We start from the raw sequence: 24,000 nt of genomic DNA, 5'->3' as shown, positions 1-24,000 counted from the left end.
GGATGTAACCCTAAAACTCTGGTTCAAAAAAGTTACAGAAGCGGAAGAGGTGAAATGTGGCGGCCCAGGATGTTTAGACGAGGCACTGTCGAAGCTTCGGCGTTAACCAAACCCTTTAGAGCCAAAGTAAAAGGAGCTTGGACGTTCTGTGCCAAAAAAAAACTCAAGCAGGTTGTTTTTTTTTGTGCCGGGAGAGAACAATGACGTCTCAAAATTCTCACCAGCTCTTTACAATCGTGGCACAAATACTTGAATAAATCAGACTCAGACAGTTTCGATATCAACATTTTTATTTTCTTTATAGAGGAAAACTTTACACAGCTATTCAGGAAATGTTTGCTAATTCAGAAGACGTGAAATCATCTGTAATGTTTCTCAGAGTTTCCTGATCAGGCGTGTCTGTCAGTGTTTTATCAGAACAATGAGTCTAATCACACTTGGTATGTAAATCTTTGTAATCTGACTCAGGTCCAAGTCCGGATTTAAAGTGTCAGTGCCAAAATATTCACCTCAGTTACGCCAAGTATTTGTACGGAGTCACTTTCACTTCGCTTTAAAACGACTTATGAAAATGCCCCATAAGAATCTGTGACATTATAATGGAGTTTAACATTGATCACATGTGAATTTTAACGGTTTTGAACGATACATTTCCTCTGGAGTTATTTTAACACACAGAAATGAAGCTAAACATGTGCAATATCGCCCTCCGGTGGATGATTTTGGAGCGACTATTAAAGCCGATTTAAAGCCGTTTTTTGATTGAATACGGTTCACCTGCCCGCAGATATTTACGTATAAAACATTTCTCCTCTAAGTAATAATATAATAAAATACAGGATAAATAAAATAAATATAAAAAGATTTCTTATTAAACTGTGTCAGCGTTCAACTGTCCGACTCAAAATCTGCCAAAGGTTTGTGCAGTAGTCGTAGTAGTAGTAGTAGTAGTAGCAGTAGTCATAGCAGTAGCAGTAGCAGTAGTAGTAGTAGCAGTAGTTGTAGCAGTAGCAGTAGTAGTCGTACCAGTAGTAGTAGTAGTAGTAGTAGCAGTAGTAGTAGCAGTAGCAGTAGTAGCAGTAGCAGTAGTTGTAGCAGTAGCAGTAGTAGTCGTAGCAGTAGCAGTAGCAGCAGCAGTAGTAGTAGCAGTAATTGTAGCAGTAGCAGTAGTAGTAATAGTAGTAGTAGTAGCAGTAGTCATAGCAGTAGCCGTAGTAGCAGTAGTAGTAGTAGTAGCAGTAGTCGTAGCAATAGCAGTAGTAGTCGTAGTAGCAGTAGCAGTAGTAGTAGTAGTAGTAGCAGTAATAGTAGTAGTAGTAGTCGTACTAGTCGTAGCAGTAGCAGTAGTAGTCGTAGCAGTAGTAGTAGTAGTCGTAGTCGTAGTAAAAAAAGGCCCTGTACCTGATTGTCTTCACATGTATTTGAGTAAAACGTGTCCAGTACAGATATATTGTACACGCAGCGCTTAATTGTCAAGTATTTTATCATCCAGTAAGCAGGAAGTGCAGGTTAGCATGCTCCGGCTTCTATAAGTCGTGGAAAAGCGCTTATAAACTCATCACGGTGAGTAATTAGGGCGTTCTGAATGTGTACGGTACGTGAGGAAAAACTGCAAACCGCTTCACGTTTTCAAAAACAGTCAAATCAGGTACAGCGCCTTTAAAACCAAAACCGTTTATGCAGATTCAGTTTTTGAGACGTCGATCGGTGATTTGTTTATCGGTTTGGGCTCAGTCGGACTCTACGGGGGACACACTTCCACACAGGTCATTAAACTGACGGGGCCCGTTCCTGATTTTGAACAATTATTCAACAACGAGTTTTAGTTTGAAATGTGAAAATGTTGAATCATCTTGTTTAAAATGCAGTTCTTGGTTCTTTTCAGTATAAATGTTTAAAAAGGGTTCCTGTTTTTTTGTGTTTTAGGGATGGGACAAGATCTCGTGAGATTTGTTTCCTGTGCGTTTTTACATTTGGTTTGCTCAAAAAAAAAGGGTTACGTATTTGAGTTTGCGCTTTTATAGTTCCAAAAGGCAGTGCTAGAATGATAGAAAAAATACAAAAACTAAATAAATACAAAATACCGAGGCTGAAATTGAGAACTGAATCGCAGTTTTTATGAGAAATTGTGTCAAAATGTCATCTCGTCTCGTTCCTGTGGACCTAATCCCATCCCTTTTTGTATATAGTTTGTGTGTTTGTGTATTCTTCGTGTATCGTTTGTGTGTTTTTTTGTCCATGTGTAGATCAGATCGAGTAGAGTTTGAGCTGCTCGTCCATGTCGTTCTGTGACACTTCTCCAAACGTGTCCTGATTGTTCTTTAGGAGCTGGAAAATGGCCGCCAGCTGCTGTCGCTGAACTCTGCGAGAGACAAAAAACAACGAGGATTTACTCAGGGGAAAAGGTTTTAAGAGTTTCAAATGAGCCGGTCGAAAAGTCGCCTTCTGAGTTTAAACAAAAAAAGGGTAAGAGCAAAAACATGGGCACAAAGAGAAACAGCAATCCAGCTTTTTCAGATCCGATATTTCAGTACTAAAGCTCCGCCGATAACACCAGAACAGAGACTGAAATAAACATAAAAAACTGAAAAAAAAGATAAAACTGATGTGTTATTAAAATGTGTTATTCACCGACAGAACAACTTTGTGTAATAAAAGTTCAAACGTTGAGACTTTCAGGCCCGACTACGATCAGAAAATTATCTCTTTACGTTTGTTTCCCGACCTGGAAATCGACTAAACCGATATTCGGAAGCGGCGCCAGTGTTCGATCGGCACATCCCAAACAAAAAAGCACTCGGATACTGCACCACAGAAATAAAAGATGAAATTTAAACTGCCTGAGGTCGGTCCAGCATGTCCAGTGATGCAGTTTTAAAACAGGATGGAGCTACGGCGAGATGTTAAAAATGTCAGAACACTCGTCTGCACATTCCCTAAGCAGCCTCCCGGGATGTTTTCAGGACCCGGGGCATTCTGGGTAATGACTCCACTCAGGAATCCTCTGGAGACGGCGCTTTACCACAGAGTGTAGAGGTGCAGAGGCGGTTTAAGTGGAGGTTTTCAGCGCAGTGCAGATGTAATATTTACGGCTGTGGGCCTTTGAATAATGAGTTGATGGAGTTTTAGTCGAACAAACTTTATGTTAGTCGATCAATCGTTTATTTAGATGACGAGGATTTCAGCAGAAAGGAGGCGTGAGTGAGCTGAAGATTTGGTATTTATATGTAAAAAGTCAGATTAAACTCACGATTTTAATCCGTCTTTATATAAATCTATCGTTTTCTTGCACTTTTTTCTGCATAAATAGTTGTTTTGTTCATGAGCTCCCCCTGCAGGTGTCGTCTTGTGAGTGTAGTTTGGATCAGATACCGAATAGTTTAACCGTTTTTGCCACGCCCCCTTCTCGTTCGCCAAATCGATCGGCGGCACGCGTCTTTAGTCCAACAAGAACTTATTGAGTCGACTCCGCCCTGATTAATATTGTCTGAAGTCGCTCGAATGAGGCAGAGATGGATCAGAGTTTTAAACCGCTGCACTGTGAGCAACAGAACCATGTTACAGGTCAGATCTGTGGAGAAGTAACCACTCTCAGTTTTGTGATAAAAAACACCTGCAATTGAATAAAATGGATAAGAAGATATACATGTTTAATAATGACATAATAAAGAAGAGCAAAGGCAAAGTAACAACATCTCCATGAGAACGAGACCAGCAAAGCGTCGCATTTGCTCATGAGGACGGCCGTTTAGAGATTTAACCGTTTAGAGATTTAACCGTTTAGAGATTTAACCGTTTAGAGATTTAACCGTTTAGAGATTTAACTGTTTAGAGATTTAACCGTTTAGAGATTTAACGGCGTGTGTTTGTGTTTCTGACACCTGTGGTTCTGGTCTCACCTCTGCTCCTCCTCCAGCTCGTCTTTGGACATCATCATCTGGAAATGATGAGACCGAGACTTCCCAGGAAGATACCGGAAACTGCTCGAGTTTGAGTCCACTTTGTCTGGAATTATACCAGGATCAGAGGGTCAGAGGATGAAGAGGAGGGTCAGAGGATGAAGAGGAGAGGGTCAGAGGATGGAGAGGAGAGGGTCAGAGGATGGAGAGGAGAGGGTCAGAGGATGAAGAGGAGGGGGTCAGAGGATGAAGAGGATGAAGGGGAGGGTCAGAGGATGAAGAGGAGAGGGTCAGAGGATGAAGAGGAGAGGGTCAGAGGATGAAGAGGAGGGTCAGAGGATGAAGAGGAGGGTCAGAGGATGGAGAGGAGAGTATCAGAGGATGAAGAGGAGGGTCAGAGGATGCAGAGGAGGGTCAGAGGATGCAGAGGAGGGTCAGAGGATGAAGAGGAGAGGGTCAGAGGATACAGAGGAGGGTCAGAGGATGAAGAGGAGAGGGTCAGAGGATACAGAGGAGAGGGTCAGAGGAAGCAGAGGAGAGGGTCAGAGGAAGCAGAGGAGAGGGTCAGAGGATCCAGAGGAGGGTCAGAGGATGCAGAGGAGGGACAGAGGATGCAGAGGAGGGACAGAGGATGCAGAGGAGGCTCAGGCACACATATATTAAACCTACCTCTGTGGTCTGTGCTCTCTGTGGCGCCCTCTGTCTGTGATAAGGGGAAAGCACATTTGAGGAGCTCTGAGTCTGAGAGGTTGATGTAGGAGCCCCGCCCAGAGGAGGAGCTGGAGGGAGGTCTGGACAGGTCTGTGCTCAGCTGCTCCTCCTCCTGGACACGCACGGAACAACAGGTAAGAATCTCACTTTAAACTAATACCAGCTCTAGAAACACATTATATTTAACAAACTAAACCAAAAAACAACTCATTCACAATTTATTGATTCTGTTGACAAACAGGGGACGCTCTGCTGTGATCAGTTTAAAACGTTACAATATTTTAATACTCAAAAATAGTCTCAATAGTTAGTTCTGATCTAGCCTTGGTTTAGTCCTGGTTTAGTCCTGGTTTAGTCCTGATCTAGTCCTGGTTTAGTCCTGATCTAGTCCTGATCTAGTCCTGGTTTAGTCCTGATCTAGTCCTGGTTTAGTCCTGGTTTAGTCCTGGTTTAGTCCTGGTCTAGCCCTGGTTTAGTTCTGAACTAGTCCTGATCTAGTCCTGGTTTAGTCCTGGTTTAGTCCTGGTTTAGTCCTGGTTTAGTCCTGGTCTAGCCCTGGTTTAGTCCTGATCTAGTCCTGGTTTAGTCCTGGTTTAGTCCTGGTTTAGTCCTGATCCAGTCCTGGTCTAGTCCTGGTCTAGTCCTGGTCTAGTCCTGGTTTAGTCCTGGTTTAGTCCTGGTTTAGTCCTGGTCTAGCCCTGGTTTAGTCCTGATCTAGTCCTGGTTTAGTCCTGGTCTAGTCCTGATCCAGTCCTGGTCTAGTCCTGGTTTAGTCCTGGTTTAGTCCTGATCCAGTCCTGGTCTAGTCCTGGTCTAGTCCTGGTCTAGTCCTGGTTTAGTCCTGGTTTAGTCCTGGTTTAGTCCTGGTCTAGCCCTGGTTTAGTCCTGATCTAGTCCTGGTTTAGTCCTGGTCTAGTCCTGATCCAGTCCTGGTCTAGCCCTGGTTTAGTCCTGATCTAGTCCTGGTTTAGTCCTGATCTAGTCCTGGTTTAGTCCTGATCTAGTCCTGATCTAGTCCTGGTCTAGTCCTGGTCTAGTCCTGGTTTAGTCCTGGTTTAGTCCTGGTTTAGTCCTGGTTTAGTCCTGATCTAGTCCTGATCTAGTCCTGATCTAGTCCTGATCTAGTCCTGATCTAGTCCTGGTTTAGTCCTGGTTTAGTCCTGGTTTAGTCCTGGTCTAGTCCTGGTTTAGCCCTGATCTAGTCCTGGTTTAGTCCTGGTTTAGTCCTGGTCTAGTCCTGGTTTAGTCCTGGTTTAGTCCTTGTGTCATGATGCAGGACCCTCCAACATTCTGACGCTACACCACTTGTCGATCAAAGTCAAAGTGTATTAAACTTTTGCTGAAGGTACTATTTATTTATTTATTTTTGTATTTATTTATTTATTTATGTATTTATTTATTTTTGTATTTATTTATGTATTTATTTTTGTATTTATTTATTTATTTATGTATTTATGTATAGACCTGTCCAAAATCACATAAATCCCTCTGCAGAACAGTCCAACTCAAACCCACAGACGTCGCTGCTGTGGCTCCTCTGTGTCTGATACAAACCCGAGAGACAAAAGTGTGAAACTCACCTGACGATGGACCAAACTGTGAATCTAACACCGTTTCATTAGTTCTGGAAATTCATATTTAAAGCAGTTTCTTTATTTGTTTTAATAAGGCAAACGATAATGCCATATAGTGAGTCCTATCCACCGTTTTTGAAGGAAATATTCAAACATTAATCCACAAATTAAAACAAATCCTCAGTCAAAGTTTTGGTAGAAATTAGTAGAAATACCAGAATTTTTGAAATATTTATTATTTAGTCTGTCAAATTACATTGTTTTGCTCTAAATTATAAAATCAGATGTTACCTCCAAACTGTTTAAGACTAGTAAACATTTTAGCATTTTTAAATTACTGTATGCAAAAAACAGACTATAATAAAAACATGTTTAATCATTTTAGATGTTTTATTTTTTACTTTGTTTCCATGGAATCAAAATCAAAATTACACACTGTACCTTTAGAGCATTTATAAACACTATATGTTTATTTAGATTAGAATTACTATATTAAAATATATATAAACAATGAGATTTAGTCAATATTTTATCATTTTTATTGTCGCTGCCATAATGAATCAAGTTAGGAGCTACAGACTTTTTTATCAAAGCAATCGTAAACGCCAAAGTTAAATCTGTCAACTGGACAGAAAGTTGTAAAAGTGAAGACGTTTTGCTGCTCGTCCAATTTTTTTTTTTTTTCAAATATATAATGGTCAAGACTACAGATGGAAAGGAGCATTATGCTAAATCTGGTGCAGCCATCTTTTTAATGTAACTGCACATTGTCCTTTAAATAAATAAAATAAATAAATAAGAGGCTTAAGTTCTTAAATTCACATTCATAGGGAATTATGTGTTGAACAAATGGAGAAAAATTAACACATTACATTTTATATTTCGATTTTAGTAAAAAGAGCTTGAAGGGAAGACGATAAAAGGGACTGAAATACAACAAATTTGGGTTTGTGGCTAGAAATTTTACAGCATTGGCTCTGATATTTACAGACAGCACTTTTTTATTTTATTCGTTTTATTTTTCAGAAAGCACTTTATTTTCATTATTATTATTTTATGTATTTATTTTTCAGACAGCACTTTTTAATTTGATTTTAGTTTTTGCAGACACTTTATTTTTTGCAAATATCACTTTTTTAAATTACTTTTTTTTGTAGACAGCAATTTTTTTATTTCATTATATATATAATTTTATTTTTTTTGCTGACAGCTCTTTTTTTATTTCATTTTATTGTTTTATTTCTTTGCAGACAGCACTTGTTTCTGTTTTTGTGCAGACAGCGCCTGATTGAGTCGGATTATGACGCTGATGACGTCACTAGTGTCCATCTGCACGTTTTACTCACCGACTGCACGTTTTTGACCACGTCCCAGTGATCGTGCGAGCTGCCGCTCATCTCAGTCCAGTCAAACTCCGCGGTTTTCCTGGGCTGAGGCTCCGGGGCAGAGCAGGGGCCGTGTCCGTTGTGTTTGCCCGGGGAGGCGCTCTCCTCCTCGGTCACTCTGCCCGCCGCTCTCCGCCCGTAGTCCGAGGACGGCGAAGTGCCCGTAAACATCGACGTAGCGACCACAATGGCCAATAAAGTGAAGATAACAGCGGCTAACACGAAGCTCGCGTCCATCTTTGGAGTTTGGTCGAGTTTATTCAGGTTTTAAAGAGGTTTTTTCGGGGCATAATCCGCTCAGATTCATTCCGTTACCTGAGTCTCTGCGCTGAGCTCGCGCACACTCCGCTCACTCTGATTGGACAGTTTGGCAAAAGGGGCGGGGTTAGCTCTGAAATACGTCTTGTGATTGGTGTCTGGTCAGTGTCAATCAATTATACTACAGTTATGTTTGCTTATGGTAAAATATTAAACAAATGAAATGTTTTGATTAAACCTTTTAAACTTATTACTGGACATAAAATTCAGAATGATTCGTGTGAGGATGAGGCGCGAGGAAATATGTGTTTGGAAACAGATTTAAATCTCACATTTCCCTGAATCTGAGACTGTTGCTGCTGTGAATTAGTGCAAAGAGCTTTACATCTGAGACTGTTAGTGCAAAGAGCATTAAAGGAAAACACGGAGAGAAAACTGTGCATTTATGATGGAAGTCTACGGTCGACCTCAGTGTGTGCAGTTTAACAAAACAAACTCTGTTCAGAAACAAACTCCTTTACACCAGTATATGGCAATAACAGAGCTGTGGATTTAAGAGCTCATGGAAAATGTCATTTAGTGGGAAAAAAATAATTTTACATATTTGCAGTAGTTTTCAACAGGAAAACATAAAAGAAAAAATGAAGGCGTTTAATAAAAGGGGATTGTCAAACATGCATGTTATCATCTAGTCTATGGAGAAAATCAACAAACTTCATGCAAAAACAAAACATGTGACATTCAATCTACCCACACACTGTCACAGATGAACCACATGATTGAATTATCACAGCTCAAATATGTGGTACATGTTTTATGTGTTGGTCATGAACATCTAAAAAGTTTATTTATGTTAATGTCTGGATCAATGTCAATGAGAATCCTCAGGGCAAAAATAAAAATTATAGTCTTTTAAAAATGTGAATCTGGCAATTTTATGGAGGTATAAAAAAATAAAAATAGTTTGTATGAAACACTAGCACATTTTTCCAACAAGGAACAAGGATTAAGACTATTCTATTTTTATAAATTACACACCTTCTTGGAAAAATGTCCAAGAAATTCCCTTAAACCCACATCCACCTGTCACTGTGAGGCACGTCCCGTCGCCACGTGCGTCTCTCTGGCTCAGCTCCACGTTAATCTCATCACGTCCAGCGCTGCTTAAAGCGGCCTGAAGCAGACAGAAGCGGACTGAAGTGGGCTGAAGCGGCCTGAAGCAGACTGAAGCGGCCTGAAGCAGACTGAAGCGGGCTGAAGCGGCCTGAAGCAGACTGAAGCGGCCTGAAGCGGGCTCTAGTGTCCCGTGTGACCGGCTCCACACCGGGAGTGTCCGGACACGCCTCCAGTCCGTCTAGACCCGGATTTACCTGAGGGTTTCTGGGTAACCGTCTGATCTTATCAAATGTTTTCCCAAGGCACAAACAGAAGGACAAACATGTCCCCAGCCTCCTGATAGGAGACATTTTGAGGACTTTCACCACTCAAATGATACACTGTTATATTTTATTTTAAATGATCAAAGGTTAATGGATCTGCAGATGTGGCTGGATAAATTTACCAGATAATGGACCATCACAAATAAATGAAGCTTTCAAAACCATCCACATTCTCTCTGGTTTTGGCCTTTTGCAGTGGAAGAAGTACTCGATTTTGAGTTTTGTTTTTTTTGCTCCAGTATCTGTACTTTTACTTAAAAGTACCACATGAAAAAAAAAAAAACCTACTCGAGCTAAAGTATTAAAGTATCCATTTACTTAGAGTTAAAAAGTAAAAGTATTTTTGCAGATTGAGATGTAATAAAACTTCAAATGTAGTGATTTTGAAAGATTTGTGCTAAAGTTTTGTTCAACAGAAACTGAATTTTTTTTTTCTAGCCGTTTTTATTTGCTCAAATTCTGAACGTGTTAAATAAACCCTGAGCCTGCTCAGCAGGTCTCAACCAATAATAAATACTTTTACTTCACTACATTTGAGAGCAGTATCTGTACTTTCCACTACATTATTGAGCTGGACTGAAGCGTAAAAGTAAAGTGTAAAACTGACTTGAGTACAGCACAGATACTTAAAATGTATATTTAAACACAGTACTTTAATACTTTTACTTTGTTATGTTCCACCACTGGCCATTTAGTTTTGTTAGTAGAAAAATCACAATCCATCAGCAAAATATATTAGAAAACAGACGAACGGAGGTAAAACTGTGGCTATGAACTAAAAGAATCACTCTGTACTTTTTTTTTTTTTTTTTTTTTTTTTACAGGGAAATGTTTTATTAATGAAAACCTGCAGCACATGAAGCTGAGACACAGTGGACAGAAACACACTTTACATGAGAATATTTGAGCAGCTTTTTTCTGCTCCAAAAACCCTTCACTTCGGGTCAAAACTCAACCCAAAAAGCAGCAAGAACAAAAGAGGAACAGACGGGGCCCCCACGGCCGGACTGAGACTCGAGTTTAACGCGATTCAGACGTTTTGAGGCGACGTTTGTGCGTTTGCTCGTCCGGTAACAACTTCGTGAACGGCTGACGCGTTTCAATAATTCCGCTAAAAAGGTGCACTGCGGAACGTTTTGCGGTTATGGGTCAACAACCTGCTTCCCATTCAACTCATCTCGAAGAAGCCAAGGCCAAGTTACAGGTCAGATCTGTGTAGAGGTGACCCCCCCCCCGCTCACAGTCAGAATTTTTTTCCCCTCGCATAGACATAACGTATAATTGAGCAGTTTAATTCCGCACTGTGGAACTTAACAAAGAAATGGCATCTTCATGGAGATGAGCAGGTGATGGACTCTTTTTGTTGTTATATGGAACCTATTCAAATTAAACTTACCGTATTTTCCGGACTATAAGCCGCACGTTTTTCATGGTTTGGCTGGGGGTGCGACTTATATGAAATGTTTTGGGGGGGTTTTCTTCGTTATTATGCATTTTTTGGCCGGTGCGACTTATACTCCGGAAAATATGGTCACCTTATCCACATTTTAAACTGTCAGCAACTTGAATAATTATCGTTAATCGCAATAATCAAATCAAATTTCAATATCGTCCCGTGTCCGGACAAAACTGCTCCTTTAGCCAAAGAAAAAAACAAAAAAAACAAGGCGCAATAACAAGCTAATATTATTGATTAGAAGTGCGCGGTCCGTCTTAAGCGTGTTCGAAGCGGGACACGTGACCGCAAAAGGCCCGTTCCAGAGCGTGGGGATCCCGTCTGTCCGGAAGGAGGAAGAGAGAAGAGAAACGGTAAAAGAGTGGACCTGGCACAGCGTACAAACCGGCAGCATCACGTTCACCAAACTGCATTAACCACCAAATCTGCTACTGCTACAACTGCGCCAACTCTGGGCCTAGTGCGAGAGATAAACACAGGTTAGAGGTCAGAGGTCAGGCAGGAGCGCAAATGCTATGCTAACAATAGGCTGCGTTCACGACGTGTCTAAAGTCTGATGAGATTTCGAAGAGAGGGGCCTTTGGTTTTTGAAAGACTTATCCAAAATGTTGAACTTAATCTGTTTTTTTTAAGCCAACAAATGCAGCAGATATTGAAAACTGCTCCTTTGTGAAAGAATGACAGCTACTTTTTAATACAACAGTTTATTTACGCTGACAGATGTTGAACTTTGAACCCATCTGATCTTACGGCTTTAAGTCCTTTCAACTGACAGCGATCACGTCTTTGTGGTTGAATAACGGCACCACTTTCTGAAGCTATTGTGGAAAAAAATAAGCTAATTTTTCTTTATTTATACTGACAGAAGACGAACTTTATGTCAGTCTTCGTTTCATGTGGATAAGCCCAGTAATTACAGAGATATTAACCATAAACCAGGTCGACACATCTGCGTCTGACAGTTACACGGACGACTCCACCTGAGGATTCTGACCCGTCTCCAGCTCAGGTTAAACTACGGGGGACTCTACGATGTCCTGATGTCACGTGAACGCAACCTATTTGACGTCTCCCTATTGATACAACATGAAAATCATCACCAAATGAAACTATTACACCACTTTCGGAGAACGTCTCGCCAAAACAAAATCATGTCTCATATCAAAGGTTAAAGAATTGAAAAAAAAAAACAACAAAACTTTATTGACAAGAACAACGTTATTGAGTCAAATAAAAATACGTAAAGCGATACATTGTGAATAGTCTCAATTTTGCAAACAGTTTTTTTTTTTTTTTTTGTTTAGGATGGACAGAATTAGTTATGCAGAAATCAATCACGTTTATCAATAAAATAGAGCGAGCTCCAGTAACCTTTCAGGGCTGGGTGAGTGGAAGCGTGGTTGGGTTTTAGTCGTGGCGTCCTTGGGTCCGCAGAGCTCTGTGAAAAAGACAGAACGGAAAACGAGTGAGTGAAGGGAGCGAGAGACGAGAGAGAGCGGCTGAGAATGAGGCCTGAGCCGGGCTGACCAGGGCTGGGCACTTCCGACCGTATCATCGATAACGACGTGTCTACGGCTCCTGTCACTGCGGCGAGTCCAGATCCATAACCACACGGACAGTTTGTATCAGAATCCTCCTTCCATCCAAACTGGAGTATCCCATTTCTACAGTAAAGACCTCGTGTACTAAAAAGGGGAAGGACGGGTTCTACTACATGCGAGTGAATGGCAGAATGTTCAGCAGTTGCCGTGGTGACACAATGCACACGTTGGCAAACACTACCAAAAAAGAGAAAAGATTTAACAAAAAAGACGAGTGACTAACTGAAAAACTGTTGGTCAATGCCAGTTTGTACCAGTTCTTTATGGTCAGATTGTGTAAAGTCACATTAACGTCTATCTGGAGTAACAGAATTTCAGACCTAGCAGTGCCTACGGTTAGCATCACACGCCTAGGGAATGTTGCCGACATCAGCTGTAATGTTTCAGTAGGTGCTACTTTGTGGGCCTAAACACTAAAATAAACTCCTCTGAGTAGAAGGCGTTTCAGATCTCTCTCCGTCTGTTTGGTCGTCACAGCTTTGTCCGGTTGAACGACACATTTGGACTGCGGTTGTGGGAAAACTGTAGGCGTTTAGTCCCACGCCAACACATTGTTCCTACAACTTGAAAGCGACTACTTTTAAATGTTTCCAGAAGTTGCATTTCCTCGGAAGTTGGTTAACCTCTAATTTAAAGTCTCGGCTTCTCCTGAAACGAGTCCGTCAACAAAAGATTCTAACTGCAGATCTGAAAAGTCGACCCAATCGCGACTTTACTTCTAAATACATCCTTACCTTAGAGGGAAATTTGGCGTTTTCCTATTGCCCAGCCCTTCGTGTGTAAAGTACAGATTATTGGCCCCTACATTTGCAGCCCACGGAGCTAAAAAGCGCTCCTCCCTTTGATGTGAGAGCACAAACCTTTAGGCGTCACAGTGCAGCGCCCCCTTCCTGTGGCCCCATGAACGTACCTCACCACACCATCATGACCTCACACACCACCAGCCTGCTCCTGCTCCACCCCCCGCTCTGCTGCTCAGCTCAGGAGCTCAGGGCAGGAGCCACGGTCCCTGGACGTCTGCTCTCTACCTGCTCTCCTCTCACACCACACCACCCTCCTCCTCCTCTGCTCCACTCCAGCAGCAGCTTGGAGGAAAAAATTCAGCATTTAGCAAACCAGATAGCACCACCTCCCCCCACCCACACTTTTCCCCACCTATAAATGTTTTTGTTATAATAATCGTATTAAATAGTAGCTCATTTATTTGGTCCTTTAAGCCGAGGAAGAAGCTAAGCAAAGCATGACTGTGCTTTACTTTGGCTCAAGACGAGTCTATTGTTCACTCAGCCACTTTTACGATTCATTTTAATGGTAAAGTTTGATTACCATGTAAATTCTTATCTAAGTACAAAGATCGACCCAGTTTAATTATTAACAGCAGCTAAAACCAACAGAAGAGGGCCCTGCCCGTACAGACAGACTCAAGTTTACAACTACATGGATCTGTTTATAGACACTTTTATTATAATTTCCAATGGTCTTTTATTCACTTAAAAATAATCAGGATTGTGTCAGACTCATCAGGATGCACCGATCCGACTTTTTCAGTTCTGTTCCAGATATCGATACTATGGCTTTGGTGTCCGTCGATGCTGTTTTAAGGTGACCTTTTAGGTCTTACTTCTAATAAAACGCTAAAACCAGGACATTTGTAGAAGGATATCACAGACACCTGGTCCAGTACATTTTCACAGCTGTTCGATATCTGTCCCGGTGCATCCCTACAGCTCAACATGGCGGATATTAAACCAAAGAGATTAGAAGATGCTAAGTACAACTCATTCATTCAAAAGTACTGATCCTGAAACAAGATAAATGTGAGGCAGAAGCTGATGCGGTTGTTGATATATAAATTTGTTTGTTTTTTTTCATTAAAAAGTCCTGCAGCACAGGTGAGGGACTGTCAATGATCTGATGTCTGACCCTTATAGTATTTTTAGGTTTAAGCACAAAACTACCCCAGTCATGTAACCCTGAAGTGTGTTACATACTGAAATGAGGAGAGTGGTGAATACCTGGCTCAGTGGGGGCTTAAGACTCTGTTCCGTTGTCTTCTGGGGACTTGGGTCGGCTCTTGGATCTAGACCTGGATTTGGACCTGGACTTTGAGCCTTTGTTGGAAGCTGGGGTTCTGCTGCGGGACTTGGATCTGCTCCTGGACTTCGACCTAGACTTGGATCTGGACCGGGACTTAGACCTGGAGTAGGACCGGGACCTGGAGCGGCTGTAGCGACGAGAGCGAGACCGAGAACGACTCCTGCTGCGAGAACGGCTACGTCTGCGCCGCCCCCTACTGTCCGATCGGCTGAAAAGAGACAGAGAGTCAGAATACAGCAAGATGCAGAGCAGTTCTTTTTATACACAACAGAACCAGTACACTTTGCTCCTTCAGTGAATCTGTTTTTAAATGGTTGTGACTGACAGGTGGATTAGCCAATCAGGGACACGCACGTCCGCACCGAAATAAAAGAAAACAATATCACAGGGGCTGAAAAACATGGAGGATGTCTGCAGAATCATTGAATTAACTCAATCTGTGGTGAGATCTACTTGATTTTATTTGTAAATCATAGGTGACCAATGAGCTCCTTTGTTTCACCTGCGTCAGTGAGAAACAAATCTGATTGGACGACTGGGTTTGAGCTGTAACAGAGGAAATGAGGATCAGACTGATGTCAGTCTGGATTTGTTAGGCAAATGCATTTCAGAACTTGTTTTTTCAGATCTAAACTACAGAGTTAGCAGTTTTTATGCAAAGCGATACTTTTTGCCATTTGTGGGAGAAATGATCATAGTTCAAAAACCGCTTTGGGATTTACCAAATGTGTCAGTTTAAATTTTGATTCGATTGCGATTAACATGAGGCCGCAACAACAAATCCATGGATAGATATGACTTGGGACTGTTGGCGTGACAATTAACAATTCAGAACGATTCATTACCTTTGAGTTTCCTGATATAAGCAACAATTTAATTATTCAGGCCTAAACCAAAATTTTAATTATTTTACATTATTTGATTCATAATAAAGCAGAAAATATTAAGTTCATTTACTAAAGTTTGCCAGATCTTTATTGTCATTCTGTTCTGACACGGACAAGTAAAAATCTAGAAAGTTGAATGAAAGTTGTAACCAAAGTTGCAGACCACTCCTAAAATAAAAGATGCAAAGATGAAAACAAAACTAAACCCATAACAGTAACAAAAACACATTGCACATAATAAAGTTCTACTAAAGTACATTTTACCCCTGTAGATCACTGGGGTAACAGAAGCCCTCACCACGTGCTCACTCATTGGCGGTAACAGCGTTAGCCTTTAGCCGCCGTTAGCTCCGCACACAAAGCCGCACCAAAACAAACCCCACGGCCGCTCACCTCCTGCTCCTGCGGCCGTATCCTCCTCCGTACCTCCTGGGCGCGGAGCCTCTGCCGCTGCGGCCGTACATGGGGTCAGGGGGGCGTCCGTATCGCGCCATCTGCACCCGGAGCTCCCGCCCGTCCAGCAGCGCCCCGTCCATCGCGTCCATGGCGTCCTCCGCGTCGCGCTTGTCGAAGAACCGGACGAAGGCGAAGCCGCGGCTCTCCTTCGTGTACCGGTCCCGCGGGATGTACACGTCCCCCACGCGGCCGTACTTCTCGAACACGCGGCGCAGGGTCTCGGGGAGGGTCCGGTACGTGAGGTTGTCCACTTTGAGCGAGGTCATTCCCTCCACGTCCGGCGGGGGCCTACCGTAGCTCATGTTTGCGGCCACTTAGCAACAAAAAAACACCACTTTTCCGCCTCAGAATTGGTTAAATCGACGACTATTCGACACAAACACGATATTCGGCGCTAATTTATAAGAAGTGATCAGTTAATTTGTGTAAAAACGTTGAATTTCAGCTGTAAATCCGTGACTTTTCGCTGTGTTCTTCGCGCTGTTGTTTCGTGAAATGGCGGCGGGCTGTTGCGGGTTTCCTCTTCACCTTTCTCTAATACTGTGGCCGACGCTGATTGGCTGGGCTCCGAAATACTCGCTTCTGATTGGCTGTCACGGGGATGAAGACTATACTGGGTTTTTGCAACGCTCTCTGTCGGTGTGGAGCGGTACTGCTAATCACAACTTTATTTACAGAAAATAAACGAGAAAACGAAACAAAATGTGATTTAATATTAACTTAAAACAACGATATTAGCGGAATTTATTTTCTAAAACTACAGAGTGTCTGGGTAAGATTTGGAACGAGGTGGAAAGAGAAAAGATGTGTATATATTTAGTGGCACAATCAGAATCAGAAGACTTTTTATTGCCATTGTCAGGAACTAGGAACTCGCAACATAAAAACACAGAATTAGCACAAATAAGGGTATGCATAAAGTTAAAAAAGATATGCTTAAAATAAAATAAAATACTTAGAACATATAATATGAACTAAAACTAAAAGACAACAGTATTATTCACTTAGTAAAACTGCTGGGCAAAAAGTCGTATTGTCGTGGAAGTTTCTTTAAAAATCAGAAAAACATATAATGTGAATTAATTTAGGCTAGTTTCTATTTTTTTTTTTTATTATTAGCTGAGGTTTTGATTGTCATAACTCTCTAAAACTGAAACATTCACAACATATCATAATAATAAAAAAAATAAAAATAAAAAACACACATGGACATGGTCGGGACTCGAACCCGCGTCTCTCAGCTCGTCCCTCTCCACTGCGCTGGTGACGTCATAATTCAGACGTGTTTTTTTTTTTTTTTTTTTTATTCCCCCCCCCTCCTTCCCTCAACACCATCCACCACAACTAGCACAAGGCGACCACTGCGCAAAAAGAACGGTCCAGATTTGTGCGTTGTGCGTGCTTTGCGTCATGCCGGGGGGGGAACCTCTCTCCGTCTCTCCGTCTCCACACCGCGACACGAACCGCACCGGGGTTGAAGCTGCTTTACCGACGTCTACCGAGCACAAATACCCCCCCACAGCCACGCTTTAACTCGTGCATTTAACCGGACTTTGTAGCTTTTTTTGTTTGTTTGTTTTTTTCCCAGGGACGCGCTGCTTCTCCGTTCCACCCCGTGCCAGTGTCATTATTACCGCTTTTACGCACGGCTTTGCGCTCCGCGTCTGCCCCGAAAGCGAAGGGATAAGCGGTCCAGGAGAGCAAGCGCTAATCCGGGACACAATAAGAGCTCGGTTTGCTTTGCTAGCTGCAGCTTCGAGGGGCTTAAATCAATGCTACGGACGGCGAGGAGGAGGAGACCGAGACGAACAAAGCCGCAGCCGAGTGCTATGCCCCGTTACAACGCAGGGCTTCGGCAGCACTGAACGACCATGGGGGCCCTCACGAGCAGGCAGAACATGGGCGTTGAAGAGGTGGATATTCCGTCCAATTCGGTGTACAGATACCCCCCGAAGTCCGGTGAGTTTGGGCCGGGGATGGCCGAGGCGCACGGGGAGGTTTTTTTTTGTTTTTTGTTTTTTTTTTTGGTGAAGGCAGAGACTGAAAGAGCAGAGATGGATGAATATTTCTAAACCTAGACAGCGCATGATGTTGTGATTGACAGGCCGAGGAGGCAATGGCTACCTGTAGACGAGATGCAAAACCTGGATGTATATTTCATTTTTAAAACCCAGTGCTATAGGATCATGTTAGTTTGGATCATGTGTGCGGTTCAGAGTTCAAAACCTCAACTAACCCAGGCAATTTGATATGTTTTTTCTGCTTTATATTTGTTCCATCTGCATTATAGACCAACATAACTCTTACAATTTTTTATATCAAATGTCTAACGTATGATATTTGATTTTATTTCATGTATTTATTCATTATCGGTTAGAAAAACAACTCAAAAATCAGAAATTACTGTTACTGTCAGACAAGTGTTTCTAATGGCACTTGGACAGCGCTTCAGTTTGTGGGTTAGGCTCATTTAAAATTCATTTATCCACTTTTTTTGTTGATCATTTCTTGTTTAGAACTACGGCTGAAATGTTATTCTATGTCAGACGCCCTTCCTGCACCCTCCCCGTGTGTCAGATGCCCTCCCTGTGTCTCCATGGGGGCTCATTCTGCATAAAAAACTGCTGAATAAGACCCCGTGAAGGTGTTATTATTATTTGTAGTTTAGATCTGTACAAACATGTTCTGAAATGTTCTTTTATGTCAGATGTCCTCCCAGTGTGTCAGATGCCCTTCCTTTGCGTCAGATGCCCTTCCTGTGTCTCCACGGGGTCTTATTCTGCATAAAAACTGCAGAATAAGACCCCGTGAAGCTGTTATTACAATCTGTAGTTTAGATCTGTACAAACCTGCTCTGAAATCCGATTGTTGTTTTAGTTTTTCTCGGTTCAGATTTTTGTCTTTTTGTCATTTCTTCTGAACGTGTTTAAAAACTGAACTTTGAACAGAATTCTATTTTTTTTTTTAAAGAAATCACAAATCTAATCGTACAAATCCTAAATCATTCAGTTTTATTACTTAGAAGAAAGTCTCCAAAACGTCAACACAAATGTACCCAGATCACTACAGTTTGAATTCATGTTGATACTTTGCATTGGCATTGTTCTGTGGGGGGGGGTTCTTCATGTATGTCTATGGTGGAATGTTCAGCAGTTACCATGGTGACACATTGCACGCACTAGCAAAAAGTTTTAAGGTCGTCTGAAAACGCCAGACAAAAACAAAACATTTTCAGATCGTGGTCGTGTTTAGAAGTTTCCAACAAAAACGTGTGCGCGGCTAACTGAAAAACCGCTGGCTAACGCTAGCTTTAGCGTGCGAATTTACGTGTAAGAGACTCGCTTAACACTTACGGCGCAAATCAGCTCGCCTGTGGTCAGTTTTTTTTTACGGTCAGATTGTGTTAAAACAAAGCAAAAAAGATTAAAGTCTAACTTACGTAACGGAGCTTCAGAGGGAGCAGTGCCTCCGGTTAGCATCACACCCCCAGGGAAACGTTGACGACAGTCGGTTGTTGGTAACATTCGTCGTTGCAAGCACATATTTACGGGCGCAGTGTGTGATTTTAGCATTAAGTCGGTGACCGTGATGACCTCATGTGTTTTGGATCCCGTTCACCGCCGTCGCAGAGCGCTCATTAAACGCTCTCGCCGTGTTTATGCAGCGCTATTTAAGGCTCACTCCTGTTTTTGTGTCAGATGCTCTTCCATTTTCTATACCCCCCGTGTGTCAGATGCCCTCCCAGACGTTGCACCGTGGTTGGATAAACACAGAATAGAAATGATCGGGGGAAAAAACGCATTTGTGGATTTGATTTTTGTAGATTTGTGATGAGAATCTGAGAGAACGAGACGACTCCTGAGGAAAGGACGCACCGGTCAAACTGTCTCGTTGCCGTGTTTTGGTCCAGTCCGCTCTTGTTTTGACTCATTCTTGTGACTAAACTTGTTGTTGTTTCAGGGAACTACTTTGCGAATCACTTCATCATGGGCGGAGAGAAGTTCGACTCCACTCATCCGGAGGGTTATCTGTTTGGAGAGAACACAGACCTCAACTTCCTGGGCTCCAGACCCGTCGCGGTGAGTATTTTTTTTATTTATTTTTGATGCACTGATACGATTCTGGTATTGGATATCGATTTCCAAGATAAGGGTTCAGCCGATATCTGATTTTGTTCAATAAACCGGTGCGATAAGACGATTCAATGGACAATGTTGGCATAAAACGTCTCAATGTTAAACTGCAAAACACTTTTTACCTCATGCTGTTTGTGTAATTTCACGTATCGTCATATTCCGTATTTGCCGGACTATATGCTCTGGAGTATAAGTCGCACCAGTGGAAAAATGCATAATAATAAAGAAAAAAACGTATATAAGTGGCACTGGAGTATAAGTCGCAGTTGTTTTTTTTGAATCTGTAGATAGTTATTTTACATTTTCTTCAATTTAACCCACAATATTGATCGAAAACTGCTTAAAAACTGCTCCACTGAACTGGCAACACGCAGCAGCGGATTTTCATGCACCGTATTTTCTGGAGTATAAGTCGCACCAGCCAAAAAACGCATAATAATGAAGAAAAAAACATATTTAAGTCGCATTTTTGGGGGGGGAAATTCATTTTACAACATCCGAGACGAAGAACAGACATTGTATTTTTAAAGACAAGTTATAATAAAAACAATAAAATGTGGAACAACAGGCTGAATATCAGTACATCACGCTAACGCTAACGCTAACACATTTATATTTCATATTTATATTCAGCGACATGAAGCACAGACAGAACTGAACACGTGTCTGGTTTGTTAACGTAAGATATTAACAGTTAATCAGATAAATAAAGCAGAAAAAGCAAGCAACAAGTTCACTCTGTAATCTAATAACGAAGATGTGAAGTTATATATTTTAATAATTTCACGTATAAGTCGCATCTGAGTATAAGTCGCCCCCCCGGACAAACTAAAACTAACTAAAAGTGACACTTATAGTCCGGAAAATGCATCGACATCGTTATCAGAACAGAAAACACCTTTAACTGAATAAATCAAAGATGAATCATTTTAATGCCGTATTGCGGAACATTCCAGGCAACGCAATAACATCTACAAGCAGATGGTGGAAAAGTTACGTAGTGCAGCCATTGATTATCACCTATAAAGTCACAATTATCGCGTTACTATTGAAACGTTCTCGATTTCGTCGTCTTAAACACGTTCAAACTGGGCAATGTGGGTCGAGTGTCTTGCCAAACGACACAACATCAGTCTGCACTAGAGTCACTGTCGCTCCCGGTATTCCCGACGGTCTCCCATCCACGCTTCCGCCGGACCGATCCCCGCGTCGCTTCAGAGGATGAGATGATTCTGAAGGTGGCGCTTTATTTGTTTTTCCTGTCTGTGTAAAATCTTAAATATCCCGGCGCGTCTTGTAAAGGTTATTTTTACGGGAATCCCTCCAAAGCGTCTGATCCATTTTGATATCTGATCTGAACGTCCTCGGCTCCATCTGCTCCATTATGTAACTATGATAATACAGAGTCACCGCGCGCGATGAAAAACAAGGCTCGTTTTAGACGCCGTTCAATCGACCATTTCAAATATAGAGCAGCTGTTTGGATTTAACACCGTTTTACATTTAAACTGAATGTCATTTCACCAAAACTAAAATATGAGCATTTATTTTAACGAGGCGGAGAATAAAAACAGACAAATGACGATGTTTATAGGTTTATGGCTGTGTCTGAAGGTCAAAACTGTTCCTATAGGGGGCGCTTTTTACACGTCATGCCATTTTTAGCGGCGTCCGAATGTCCAGTTGGTGAAAAAGTAGTGCATTCAAAGTTTCCCACAATGCATCTTGAAAAGTAACAGGCGTCCCTAGAGCAGTCAGTGTAGACCAGGGATGTCCAAACTATGGCCCAGGGGCGAAATCCGGCTCTTGGAACAATTTTTGTTGGCCCTCACGCGTCCTCCTGAACTGGTCCAATTGGTCAGGAAGTATTTTTTTCTACAAACTGAAGAGATTCTGCCTTTATAACCTGAATAACATCACATTTCATCGTGACACAGACCTAAAAATAATCCTCCAAGTCGGCGAAAAAGTTCGGACACCCCTGATATAGACCATGATGCATTGCGAGAGTCGGAAAAACAACAGCGCGACGACGACAGATCTTTAACCAAACACGACACGACTGAACGAAGCAGATAGAAGCGCTGGTTTATCGCGCCGTTGATGCTGATTACGAATAAAACACTCTTAAACAAACCGTTGCTGTGTAAAGTTGCTAGCGTTAGCCGTTTACTTTCGCTCAAGCTGTTAGCAAAGCGAGAATTTCCACGTCTCGTCTTTTCCATCTTTTTTTTTTTTAATCTAATCTGTTTACGTGAGATCCGTCTTGACAAAAACTTGTACGGTTTTTGGTGCATTATTTTCCGGCAATTTGTGTTACGGGGTTGTTAGCACGTATGCTAATTTTAGTGCTAATCTCTAATGTAATCTACGTACAGCAGGTTTAATAATGATAATAATTATGCACTTTATTTAACGATGCCATTCAGGTTTCTCAAGTTCACCTCGCAAGATGTTTAACTTTGGCGTTTACTGTCACCATACAAGTTAAATGACAAAAAAATAGCAATAAAATCACAAAAATACAAGCAAAAAGTCACAGGAGGACGTGGAATAAACCGTCAGTGAATGAGTCCAGGTGAAGAGGTGGGATTTTAAAAGAAGGGACTGGACTAGAAGACGAAAATATCCCTCGTTAGCCCCGTTAAAGAGGTGCGTTGTGGAAAAATTACAATTCTAGGTGAAGAGAAATCCATTTGCGAAGCCCGGTGAGTTATGAAATACAAAAAAAATAGGTTTATTCTCTGGCAGCAGAATGGCGGCCGTCTGGTGTCCAAAGTCTCGTCTCTGTGGATTTAAACCAGGATGACAAAGCTGCGTAGATTTGAAAACAGTGACTGAACTTTTACACCTGAGGACAGATAAGATAACAAAGGTTTTCCTGGAGAATCTCTGCTTTTACACGTGACATATTTATATCACCACGTTAACTTTTATGTAACGTGGTGGAAACGTCCCCAAAAAAGTGTGGGTCAAATGTAGAGGACACGTTTCTGGGACAATAAACTCGACCTGAGCTGAAAGCGTATTTTGTTGGATGTAAAAAGTTGAAGCGGTCGTCTGTTTTTTGCCGCCGCGTCGCACAGATGTTTGCTCAGGAGGTGACCGGCCACATTTACATGTTTAAACACAAACCGGTCTGTAGTTAGATTCCCCAACGCTGACCACATCCTGCACTCGGGAAAACACGAAGGTACTGAGAAAACACTGAGAGAGGAGAGGAGAGGAGAGGGGGAGGGGAGAGGAGAGGAGGAGGGGGGGAGAGGAGAGGGAGGAGGAGGAGGGGAGAGAAGAAGGGGAGAGGGAGGAGGAGGAGAAAACACGAAGGTACTGAGAAAACAGTGAGAGAGAAGAGGAGAGGAGAGGGGGGAGGAGAGGAGAGGGGGAGAGAGGGAGGAGAGAGGGAGGAGAGAGGGAGGAGGAGAAAACACGAAGGTACTGAGAAAACACTGAGCCAAAGAGAGGAGAGGGGAGGGGGGAGAGAAGAGGGAGGAGGAGGAGAAAACATGAAGGTACTGAGAAAACACTGAGAGAGGAGAGGAGAGGGGAGAGAGGGGAGAGGAGAGAAGGAGGAGGAGGAGAAAACACGAAGGTACTGAGAAAACACTGAGCCAAAGAGAGCAGAGGAGAGGGGGAGGAGGAGGGGGAAGGGAGGAGAGGGGGAGGGGAGAGGGAGGAGGGGGGAGATGAGAGGGGGAGGGAGGAGGAGGAGAAAACACAAAGGTACTGAGAAAACACTGAGCCAAAGAGAGGAGAGGAGAGGGGGAGAGGACAGGGGGAGGAGGAGGGGAGAGGGAGGAGAGAGGAATGAGAGCGGGGAGGAGGAGAGAGCAGGAGAGGAAGGAGGGGACAGGAGAGAAAGAGAGGATTGGGGAAAGAGAGGAGAGAGGGAGGAGGAGGGGCAAGGGGAGAGGAGAGAGAAGAGGAGGAGGAGGGGAGAGGAGAGAGGGAGGAGGGGAGAGAGAGGAGAGGGGGAAGAGGAGGGGAGAGAAGAGGAAAGAGGGAGGAAGCGGGGAGAGGACAGAGAGCAGAGGAGAGGTGAGAGGGAGGAGGAGGGGAGAAGGAGGAGAGAGGGAAGGAGGAGAGGAATAGAAAGAGGGG

General features: G+C 42.5%; 3 protein-coding genes across 7 annotated transcripts in view; 1 reads left to right on the top strand and 2 right to left on the bottom strand.

Moving 5' to 3' along the window:
• Window positions 1-275: 275 nt before the first annotated feature.
• LOC117386997 (matrix-remodeling-associated protein 7-like) lies at window positions 276-7,971 on the bottom strand. 2 transcript variants are annotated; one of them, XM_033984388.2, is made up of 4 exons: window positions 7,531-7,971; window positions 4,569-4,722; window positions 3,900-4,005; window positions 276-2,362 (listed from the first exon to the last, which is right to left on the bottom strand). In XM_033984388.2, exons 1-4 carry the CDS (start codon window positions 7,804-7,806, stop codon window positions 2,248-2,250), a joined length of 651 nt encoding a protein of 216 aa, XP_033840279.1. In that variant the 5' UTR covers window positions 7,807-7,971; the 3' UTR covers window positions 276-2,247. The 2 variants fall into 2 exon arrangements, with proteins under 2 accessions (XP_033840279.1, XP_055085735.1); XM_055229760.1 differs by having other exon boundaries at window positions 327-2,362; window positions 3,900-3,999; window positions 7,531-7,913.
• Window positions 7,972-10,067: 2,096 nt separating this feature from the next.
• Window positions 10,068-16,299, bottom strand: srsf2a (serine and arginine rich splicing factor 2a). Of its 4 annotated transcripts, XR_008649138.1 has the most exons (4): window positions 15,701-16,299; window positions 14,339-14,628; window positions 13,234-13,408; window positions 10,069-12,160 (listed from the first exon to the last, which is right to left on the bottom strand). XR_008649138.1 is itself a non-coding variant. In XM_055229761.1 (3 exons), exons 1-2 carry the CDS (start codon window positions 16,063-16,065, stop codon window positions 14,355-14,357), a joined length of 639 nt encoding a protein of 212 aa, XP_055085736.1. In that variant the 5' UTR covers window positions 16,066-16,299; the 3' UTR covers window positions 10,068-13,408; window positions 14,339-14,354. The 4 variants fall into 4 exon arrangements, 3 of the variants coding, with proteins under 3 accessions (XP_055085736.1, XP_055085737.1, XP_033840282.1); XM_055229761.1 differs by having other exon boundaries at window positions 10,068-13,408; XM_055229762.1 differs by having other exon boundaries at window positions 10,068-13,408; window positions 15,734-16,260.
• An 847-nt stretch (window positions 16,300-17,146) lies between these two features.
• rnf157 (ring finger protein 157) overlaps window positions 17,147-24,000 on the top strand; it is a 31,729-nt gene continuing 24,875 nt past the window's right edge. The window contains exons 1-2 of the mRNA XM_033984349.2: window positions 17,147-17,722; window positions 19,724-19,842. Coding sequence (XP_033840240.1) covers window positions 17,635-17,722; window positions 19,724-19,842 — 207 coding nt within the window. The 5' untranslated portion in view covers window positions 17,147-17,634. The remainder of the gene's footprint in view (window positions 17,723-19,723; window positions 19,843-24,000) is intronic.

This window comes from Periophthalmus magnuspinnatus, chromosome 19, assembly GCF_009829125.3.
Source record: "Periophthalmus magnuspinnatus isolate fPerMag1 chromosome 19, fPerMag1.2.pri, whole genome shotgun sequence".
Taxonomy (NCBI): domain Eukaryota; kingdom Metazoa; phylum Chordata; class Actinopteri; order Gobiiformes; family Gobiidae; genus Periophthalmus; species Periophthalmus magnuspinnatus.
Note: the sequence above shows the minus strand (reverse complement) of the source record. Positions and strands in the feature narration are given on the sequence as shown.